The sequence below is a fragment of the Coenobita brevimanus genome, chromosome 83 (assembly GCF_032717465.1).
Source record: "Coenobita brevimanus isolate Jiangsu-jjx chromosome 83, ASM3271746v2, whole genome shotgun sequence".
Taxonomy (NCBI): domain Eukaryota; kingdom Metazoa; phylum Arthropoda; class Malacostraca; order Decapoda; family Coenobitidae; genus Coenobita; species Coenobita brevimanus.
In genome coordinates, this window is record NC_137036.1 from 372,501 (window position 1) to 382,962 (window position 10,462).

The 10,462-nt window shown below is 43.3% G+C and overlaps 1 protein-coding gene across 1 annotated transcript in view; it reads left to right on the forward strand.

Annotated features, from left to right (window-relative positions):
* LOC145409803 (major facilitator superfamily domain-containing protein 6-A-like) overlaps positions 1-5,661 on the forward strand; it is a 21,431-nt gene extending 15,770 nt beyond the window's left edge. The window contains exons 5-8 of the mRNA XM_080280110.1: positions 1,724-1,927; positions 3,692-3,859; positions 5,346-5,594; positions 5,657-5,661. Of these exons, the coding sequence (XP_080136236.1) occupies positions 1,724-1,927; positions 3,692-3,859; positions 5,346-5,594; positions 5,657-5,661 (626 nt within the window). The remainder of the gene's footprint in view (positions 1-1,723; positions 1,928-3,691; positions 3,860-5,345; positions 5,595-5,656) is intronic.
* Positions 5,662-10,462: the final 4,801 nt, after the last annotated feature.

Genomic DNA, 10,462 nt, shown 5'->3' on the forward strand with positions numbered 1-10,462 from the left:
CGTCTGATGCTGCTTCCTTTCCTTCATCTGATGTGCTTCCTTTCCTTCATCTGATGTGCTTCCTTTCCTTCATCTGATGTGCTTCCTTTCCTTCATCTGATGCTGCCAGAGCCTCTCCCACGCTGTTAAATTTTCCAGTTGGGTCTGTAACTTGGATATTCAGCAACAACTTCTTTCTCTCTTTTTTTTCGCGTCATTATCGCCAACCATTCTACTGATATTACACAATTATGCCATCACTGAGGACGCTGTGCTAGATATTTAAATTGATAAGATGCAGTAGTTAATTACAGTCGCTAATTATACAGCCATCATTACCTCCTGACTCTTCCTTAGTTGGCGCATATATCCACCTGCCAATTTCTTCCTCTCTCTCTCTCTCTCTCTCTCTCTCTCTCTCTCTCTCTCTCTCTCTCTCTCTCTCTCTCTCTCTCTCTCTCTCTCTCTCTCTCAGTTGATTCTACTCAGCATAGGAGACAGAGGAGGTTTGGGGATTTGCCCTTCATTACTATATAGTATATAGATAGATAAAGGTAAACTTATGGTCACTAGCCCTCCGTAAACCCTCTTCGTCGTTTCCATTACATAGGGAACACTTGGGTTAGTAAATGGTTGCCTGGTTTACACAAGTCATAGGGAGGAAGTACAACATCGAGGGAATGCCTGATCAGCGCCCCTACCTAACGTATGCAGGCAGCCTGTACCCACCTCTTGCGGAATTTCGGCGAATGGCTATACATACATACATACATACATTCATACATACGTACATACAAAAATATATGATAAACCATAAAGTAGTGATGTTTATGATAATAGCATGGGACTTGTATCAGTGTTAAGTAGGTGTTGACAGTGTGGTAAGTGGTAACAGAATGCTTGCTACCACTAAGAGTGAAGTGTGGCTACAGACTTGGTAACTACTCACACAATCATCACTCTTAGGCAGGGAACTCAGCACCATTAAACAGAGGCAAAACCCATGCTGAGAACCACGCATTGTCAAAACTCTTAATACACACCCAATTTTTTTCTCGAAGCGGTTTCCAGCAAGTGTAGGGAAGTAACTACAATGGCTCCTTTTGGGAAGTCCACAGAGAATACAAGTTGTACCATGGCTAGTCTTAGTATGGGACACCTTAAGAGGACTCATGACGTTAACTGATCTGAGTCTGGAATAACAATCCAAGTATTATCTTTCCAGCCAGGTGCTTTCTCCGGCCTGTAGGTAAAGTCGCGGACTCATGTGTATCGGAACTTATGAACGCGACTGTACCTTCGTCCTTGGGCTACTTCAGGATGTAGGTCCCCGAAAGTCCTGATTACAAGTCTGTTAAAGCTCGTTGATAAAGCTGACCCGCCAGTTTCCCCCACTTTGTAGCGCAAGTTGTATGGAAAAAGTCACTGTATTATGGAACACATCCATGGCATAATGACGACTGCCTGTCATGTTGTTCCTTGTGCTTTATGTATGTGATGTGGTTGTATGGATGTGGACGACTTTGTGCATTTTTTTAAAGTTATTACAGTTTTATTTATTGATTATTTTTAGGCAGCTGGTGATGTAAGGGGTTATGGCGCTCTGACCAGACGTGGCTCTTAGAGATTTAAGTCCAAAAGAATTGTTTGCACCTTTAATGGCCCCTGCCCACTACGCCTCTAATGGGGCAGTAATGGTATGGATGAAAGGTGAACTAAAATTACCACAGAAATGACTTTGCAGGAGCATTCTTCGGCCTGCTGGACACGTTCCTGTTCTGGCTGCTTCAGGACCTTGGCGCCAAGAAATCCCTGATGGGCATCACGGTGACGGTGGGTACCAGTGCCGGCATCCCCGTCCTGGTGGCGTCTGGCTACATCATCAAAAAACTCGGCCATGCCAACACCATCATCATGGGACTGGCCTTCTATGTCATCCGTATGATAGGTACGTCACACCTAATGCCTTCAGGACGGTGACGCCTCATGTACTGTGTTCTTACTGCCTTTGGCCGTCACACATAAGTTCAGTCAGGTGACATCTTTCTTACTACCTTGCTACCTTTAGACGAATGTATTATTCTTACGACAGACTTTTCGATCTGGATGAGTTGATAGAGTATAGCCTGTACCTCTGCACCTCTGTGCTACCACGCGTATCCCAGTAAGCTGAGTAGAAGTGTCTGCAGTAAAAAAACATATTATCGGATTGTTAGAGTTAACTGCGGTAAAACTGCATACACTTTATATGAAAACAATAACAGTCCGAGACTGCAAACCTCCTCCAAGGTTGTAGGCATTATTTGTCGAGTAAGAAGCAAAAATGTTGAAATTGCCACTATCTTGCAATGGTAAAGAATCCTTTTAAATAATCCTTGATCCGGATGATGATCCGGATCACACCCAGATCTAATGGATTGTTCCTTGGGCCATACCCTAATCCTCCGAAAATTTTCCAGCAAACTCCGTTCATAACTTTTTGAGTAATCCTGCCAACAGACGAGCAGATAAACAAACCAACGCCGGCAAAAACATAACCTCCTTGGAGGAGGTAATTATGCAACTCAGACAGTCTGTGTACAGCATGCATTTAGGTGACAGAAAAGGAAGAAGCCGAGTTATGAGAGAGTAAGACAGGTATGTGAGGACAAAGTAATATGAAGGCAGTTCTGTCATTGCCAACTTCTGTCCAGGGGACGCCAGGAGGAAGCAGGGCATCTGAAACAATAATCAATGGCCGTGGCTGTACGTCCTTGATATAGCACTTTCGCTACTAGTATAAATCCCGTGTAACAGCTCATTATTCAATATAGGCATGTAATCTTGGGCCAAGCTAAAGTAGACAGAGCATACAAGACGGAGACATACCAGTTTTAGGCGGCATTAAAGTGAATATAGTAGGAGAGATGGCAATTTTTAATGCAGTTAAGAGGTACTTGTTCCTGACTAACCCGTGGTAGCGTATGTCAAGATCTTATAATGCGTCACGGTGTTCCTACTTCAGCAGGACTCTTATAATCTGGTGATGATCCCTAACTCCTTCCAGATCTCTTGGTATCCGAATGTGGTCAGAGTACAAAGTTGGTGTAAATGGTAAGCAAGGAGACTCAGTCCTACCTTGAAAGTAAGGGCCAGTGACTTTCATGCATCTACGAATTTTTAAACCAGTTCCATTCATAAACACAAACCCACTGTAGTAACTGAGGAGAATTATTCCTACGTCATATCACTCCTGACGGCTGAGTGTAGCGTTGTGATGGCTGAGTGTAGCGTTGTGATGACTGAGTGTAGCGTTGTGATGGCTGAGTGTAGCGTTGTGATGGCTGAGTGTAGCGTTGTGATGGCTGAGTGTAGCGTTGTGATGGCTGAGTGTAGCGTTGTGATGGCTGAGTGTAGCGTTGTGATGGCTGAGTGTAGCGTTGTGATGGCTGAGTGTAGCGTTGTGATGGCTGAGTGTAGCGTTGTGATGGCTGAGTGTAGCGTTGTGATGGCTGAGTGTAGCGTTGTGACGGCTGAGTGTAGCGTTGTGATGACTGAGACTGAGTGTAGCGTTGTGACGGCTGAGTGTAGCGTTATGATGGCAGAGTGTAGCGTTGTGATGGCTGAGTGTAGCGTTGTGATGACTGAGTGTAGCGTTGTGATGACTGAGTGTAGCGTTGTGATGGCTGAGTGTAGCGTTGTGATGGCTGAGCATAGTGTTGTGTGTCCCCAGGGTACTCGTTCCTGACCAACCCGTGGTGGTGCATGCCGTTTGAGATGCTGGAGTGCTTCACCGTGTCTCTCCTGGGTACGGCTTCGACTACCTATGCTGACGAACTTGCCACTCCATCCACCATCGCCACACTCCAGGGCATGTACGGCGGGATTCACCACGGCGTTGGTAGGTTTACAAGGCTTCACGTCTCACTCTAATAACACCTTTACGTTACTCCTGCTGCTGGTTTGGTCAGCGGAGGCTCTATCGTACCCTCAGTTCAAACCTTCCGTCCTCTGCTGAATTACTGCGAACAGACCAAACGAAGAGCATTATTTTTAAGTTTACAAGGCTTCACGTCTCACTCTAATAACACCTTTACGTTACTCCTGCTGCTGGTTTGGTCAGTGGAGGCACTATCTTACCCTCAGTTCAAACCTTCCCTCCTCTTCTAAATTACTGCGACAGGCCAAACCAAGAGCATTGGTTTAAAGCGCCTTAGGGAAGCGCCGCATCCACTGGTTACTTTGTTTTGCTTCTTCGTACAGGTTGTTTTAGGTATTTAGAGATCTTTTACGTAGAAGATTTTAAAGAATTGAATCCCATGACGTGTGTTTCTGTTTAACTTAGGAAAGATGTCTAATAGTGAATATGTTAATGAAGGCTACTACACTCCCTCAGAGCTAAATTAAATGGTCTGGCTATAGCAACATACTCGTCACAATATTCGTCGTTGGAGTGAAAAGGCCGGTATTCTTTATTGAACCTCCCTAACACCTTCTCCTGAGCTATTTATTTTCTTTACTACACCGTGCTGTCCTCCTCTGGGTTACGTAAATCCTTCCAACATCGCCATACTCTGCATAAATGGTGTATAGAAGTTAAGTAGCCAATCATATACGAAAATAAACAGCTAAGGATGAGGTGTTAGGGAGCTTCCTTAACAGACGAGAATACGAACCAAATGAAGCCTGGCTAAACCGGGGTAGAGCAACATCAAGAACACCAACAACAACAACAACTGCAAGAGGTTTCCCCAAGCACCATCTCTTGTGTCATTCATCCTGGAGTCATACGGCAGCCAGATTTGACCCATTCAGCCCGATGACACACAGTTGAGTCTATTCATTGCATCTTCAGACAGTTGTGCTTATCATTCTGCATTTTTTTTTTGTTCATTGGAGAGGTTAAATATATCCTTTGTTTACCCCTTCGCTAGGCTTGTGGTAGGCTGTGGCGACCATCGTCCACTCACTTGATGTAGCGCTGCCTACCTCTTCCTTCACCTTTATCATTCTTTTTCTCTCTGTCCTCCTCTCTTCCTATTTCTTACCATCGTCCACTCACTTGATGTAGTGCTGCCTACTTCTTCCTTCACCTTTATCATTCTTTTTCTGTGTCTGTCCTCCTTTCTTCCTGTTTCTTACCATCATCCACTCACTTGATGTATTGCTGCCTGCTTCTTCCTTCACCCTTATTATTCTTTTTGTGTCTGTCCTCCTCTCTTCATATTTCTCCATCTGTCTGTCTATCTATCTATCGACAGATGCCTTAATCCCTTGAGGGATGGCCACAAACAAATCGCCTCCTGTCCTCCGCCATTTCGCTGCCCTTCCCCCAGCTCACGTCCCTCTCATATACATTTGTACTCATGCCCAAAGTTTTCTTGCAGGTCGGGCTTTTGGCAGTCTAGTGGGAGGCTTCTTAATAGGACCGCTAGGTATCCGCCTCACCTTCAGAATTGCTGCAGGTGTGTCGGCTGTCACCTGCGTTATATACTTCGTGGCAAACCGATTCTTCTTCCGCAAGCAGCAGGAGGAACGCAGGAAGTCCAAAGAGTTGAAGCTGCGTGAAAGCACAGAAGGGAAATTTAATGGTACTGAGACGAAGAAAAATATAGATATGGATGTGAAGTGTGATGGTGAGAATAATAAAAGCGAAGGTAACGATGTGGAATGTGATGCTGTGAAAACTATAAATCAGGGTAAAGATGCGGGGTGTGATGTTGATGTGAAAGGGAAAGATGTGGATATAGAAAAGGAATGTGATGGTGTTGCGAATAGGAAGCTTCAGGATAAAGGTATGGAAGGTGACTTAGCTACGACCGTGGAAAATAACGATGCGGACGATAATTTAGCTCATAAGGAAGATATAGCAAAAACACCAAAGGAAGTAAGTAAAGCTTCAGAGAACAGTATTATTGGAAGTGACAAGAAAATGACAGTCGAAGAAAATCTCGATAAGAATGTTAATGTTAGGGATGGTAAATTAGGAAGCAGAGAGTATCATAATCCAGCATATGAAGGAGATTAGTTTGTGATACAGGGATTAATATTATCGTTGACTAAAAGGTATTCATGAACCTCACATGCCGTGGTTATATTCCCTGGTATGATGTGTGTGTAGACTGTCAATGTGTTATAGAATTTGTTGTTATCGTTGAAGTTGTTGGTGTGTCTACAGGGTCCTCTGAATCCAGGAAACTTGAGGCTGGTGATGCTTTCCACCTGCAGTTCACCATCCCCCTATTGGGACACAAGGAGGGAGGTGATGGATGTTTGTTTAGAGGTTATAGCAGTGCCACCACGCGAAGGAGGCACGCACAAGCACCAAAATTTTCCTTGCCGAGCTGAGATTGGCACACGTACAACCAGTTTTCTGTTTTGTTTTGTTTTGTTTTTTAAATCAACGACACGTAAACAAGTGCGCAGAGCATCTCATGGTTCTGTTTCGTACTCACTAGCTTTCGACCAGTTTCCTCTCGTTACTGTTTGTTTTTACGGGAACGACAAGACAAAGAAAGTGCAACAATCATCCCGTGTGTGTGTGTGTGTGTGTGTGTGTGTGTGTGTGTGTGTGTGTGTGTGTGTGTGTGTGTGTGTGTGTGTGGTGGTCTAGTGGGTTAAGGCGCCCCAACCGAATGTGGCCTTTAAGGGTTTACATCCGAGGAGTGGTTTGGGTGTACTGCTTACCTGATGACCCAGAAGAGCATGTGTTTACCCTTAAATGTCAAGGTTAAATAGCCTAGCCCCGGACTCCTACTGAGGCAATACGCGACTGGACGAGAGAGAGAGAGAGAGAGAGAGAGGTGTTGACATATATATTCACATGGATTATTTTAGATATGTACTGTATAGTCTGCTTTTAATTCAATTGATACACATTCCTATCACACCTTTGGCACTGCTAGCATACACATCACACCTTCACATAACACCACTTGGGCACTTATATAGTCCATAGTGAAATATTCTGTATGCTAGAGCTGTCTCACTAGGGACTGGTGTGATGGTATTAAGAGAGGTGTATTATTTGTTGGTCTTGTGTGGTATATCTGTATATTTTTTATTCTAATTAATGCCAAGCACTTTCGTTTCTCTTCATTAGGCACACACACACACACACACACACACACACACACACACACACACACACACACACACACACACACACACATACATAAATACGTACACACACACACACATACACACACATACATAAATACGTACACACACACACACACACACACACACACACACACACACACACACACACACACACACACGCAAAACCGTTTCAGGGCGAGTGTCTTTTCTTTTTGATTCTCGTAAGCACCAAACAATTATAAACTGTAACATATATACCACGGCCTCAGTGTCACAGAATTAAGACTTTCAACCCCTTCAGTTCAATGACTAGGCGCCTGGTGGTCTAGTGGTCTGAATGCGCCTTTCGGAGTGACGGCCGTGGGTAGGTTCGATCCTCAAATGGTTGCTGGAGGCTTATTCGTTCATGTAATGACATCAGGGGAGGTAGAGTGATTATCTGCCCTTAAATGAGATTACGGTGCCTTAAATGTCCTAAAATACGGTGCCTTAAATGTACCTAGATTACGGTGCCTTAAATGTACTAGATTAAGGTGCCTTAAATGTCCTAAATTACGGTGCCTTAAATGGACTAGATTACGGTGCCTTAAATGGACTAGATTACGGTGCCTTAAATGGACTAGATTACAGTGCCTTAAATGGACTAGATTACGGTGCCTTAAATGGACTAGATTACGGTGCCTTAAATGGACTAGATTATTGTGCCTTAAATGTACAAGATTACGGTGCCTTAGCCTCGGCGCCACAACTCCCTGAAGGGGATAAAATGGCACTGACTGTTACCAATCCATTATGGGTTCGGGGGCAACTATATCTTTTTTGTTTTGTGCCTTATTTCATGTAGCTAAGTGGTAGAAAAAGATAATGCTATGGCTCTACATCCTCTCCACATCACTTCTTAGTCACCTGGCACTATATTCGAGTGCTAGTTTGTAGTTACAACTCAACATTCAAGATGGAGAGACGACAATTTCAGGCCAAGTTAGGGTAAAAAGGGTCTAGGCAACAGAACTGGATGACCGCCAATTAGTCCACACCGTAATGACTGACAATATTGCTGTCCGGCTCCTGTACGACACCAAAGCGGCTGCTATGCAGTTTCCAGTGATCAGTAGCAGGTTGCCATGCACGTAGACAACAACGGGCACACCAAGCACAGTATCCTAGTGAGATGTGGAATGTTTGTGAAAGAACAGTGGCAAATGCAGACACAGCTAATAACGCAGTAGAAGGCTGACACAATAAATTAAGCAAAATATAAACAAGGGTATAGGGTGTCTTGTTTACTGGACGAAATATTTAAGGACCAGCAGCAGGACACAGAGGCAACACCAGCCAGCCAAACATCCAGCAGAACATGTGCAAGAAGACTGTGGCAAGACATGAACGAATAAGGAATGTGATGCACGGTGCCAAGAATGCGAAGGCAGTGGTTATATTCTACCCTCCCTGAAGAGTGTGGGGCATCATGCTGGACCATCTGCATAGGAAAGTTTCTGCCCTACGGATAATTATCACTTTCTGCTGTATTCCTGAAAGATGTAGGAAATCATGCTGGTCCATCCGTATAACAGTTTAGGCCACATTTATGTACATCCCGTTTATCATTTTTAATACAATGTCCATGATACACCAGTATATATAATAAAGATTTCTTAAACTTAAAACAAAATTATGAACATAGCCTTTGTATACTCCAACATTATTATTATTATTATTATTATTATTATTATTATTATTATTATTATTGTACACGAACCTTTTATCACAATATAATACACACTTATTCTTTCTGTACAGTATTTCACTAAGTTAACCTGTCGCGTATTTGGTTATCGCCTGTTTGTCCTTTTGCTGCCTGGCTCTCTCACGTGACCTTTCTCCAAGCTGACCCTGACCTTTTCTTATCTTTTTTTTTTTTTTTTCAATTTTTTAACACCCCAATAACTGACTATAATTCGTCCACCTTAACTGAGATTTTAAAGACATCTTGCAGCCTCCTTTCAGTAGTTTAGTGGCAAAATAAGGAAATATTACGTCTTTATCTCCTTTCTTATAACACTTCTTTGTGACTATAGCCTTTTCACTTTAACATAGTGACAGGAAAAGACAGTACTAAGGCTCTACATCCCCTTAAGCACTTCTTCATGACTATTACCGTGTCCTAGTATTAATCTATTGGTTCAACTCAGTAACTAAAATGGAAAGATGAAAGGAGCTTCGGCAGACGGCTTTTCCTAACTCAACTGGAGGATAATGAGGCTGAGAATGACGACCTACTCTTGTATACTGATGTCAGGTGGGTGAGTCGGGGGTAGTTCTTGGGAAGGTTCCAGTCCCTGTTGCCTGAAATAAATCATATCTTGGAATCAGTTGGAGAAAGAACATCTCAGCTGCTTGATGCGTCATGGTTGATAAAATTTGCTTTTTTTGACACATTTAGCAGCTCACGTGCTTATTGATTAAAATTTCAAATACTTTACCATGAGAAGACGTGATAGCTATTGGTCTGTAATCAAAGGGGTCAGAGGAACTTCCTTTCTTTGGAATTGGGTGGGTATTGGCTTCTTTCCATGAATTAGGGAATGAAGAAGTATTATACATAGTCTGAATAATTTAGCTAGAACAGAGGCAAGTTCTGGGGAGCACTTTTTCAAAACGATTGAAGGAATTCCATCTGGGCCTGGAGCTTTGTTAGTTGGTAAATTGTCTAGGATGGATTTTACGTATCTTGTCTGTATTTTACGTGGAACAATTTCGGGAGAGTCAAGTTCTAGTACTGGGACGTTCTGGCTGACTTCCTCTATGGTAGAATTTCTGGCAAATGTGCTGGCAAGGATATTCGCTTTCCCACGAGGGTCATTTGTAACGTTGCCATCTGAAGATTTTAGTGGGGGAATGGATGATGACTTGTTGATGTTATTATTGAAAGAGTTGAGAGTTGACCAGGATATTCTATTGTCATTAGGACTGTTAAGTAGTTTTGATGCTTGATTTTGAAGAAAGTTTGATTTGAAGGACTGGTAGTAATGGTTAACTTACCTACCTACCTACCTACACTGGAGGTCATAGGCAGGAGGAAATACAGACAGATGAAGACAGTTCCAGAGTTGACCTGTTGCATACATTAAGGACTGGGAGGAATGGTTAATTTACGTACGTACCTACCTACCTACCTACCTACCTACACTGGAGGTCATAGGCAGTAGGAAATACAGACAGAGGGAGACAGTTCCAGAGCTGACCTGTTGCATACATGAAGGACTGGGAGTAGTGGTTAACTTACCTACCTACCTCCTACATTGGAGGTCATAGGCAGTAGGAAATACAGAATGAGGGAGACAGTTCCAGAGTTGACCTGTTCCATACATGAAGGACTGGGAGTAACAGTGAACTCTTGCAG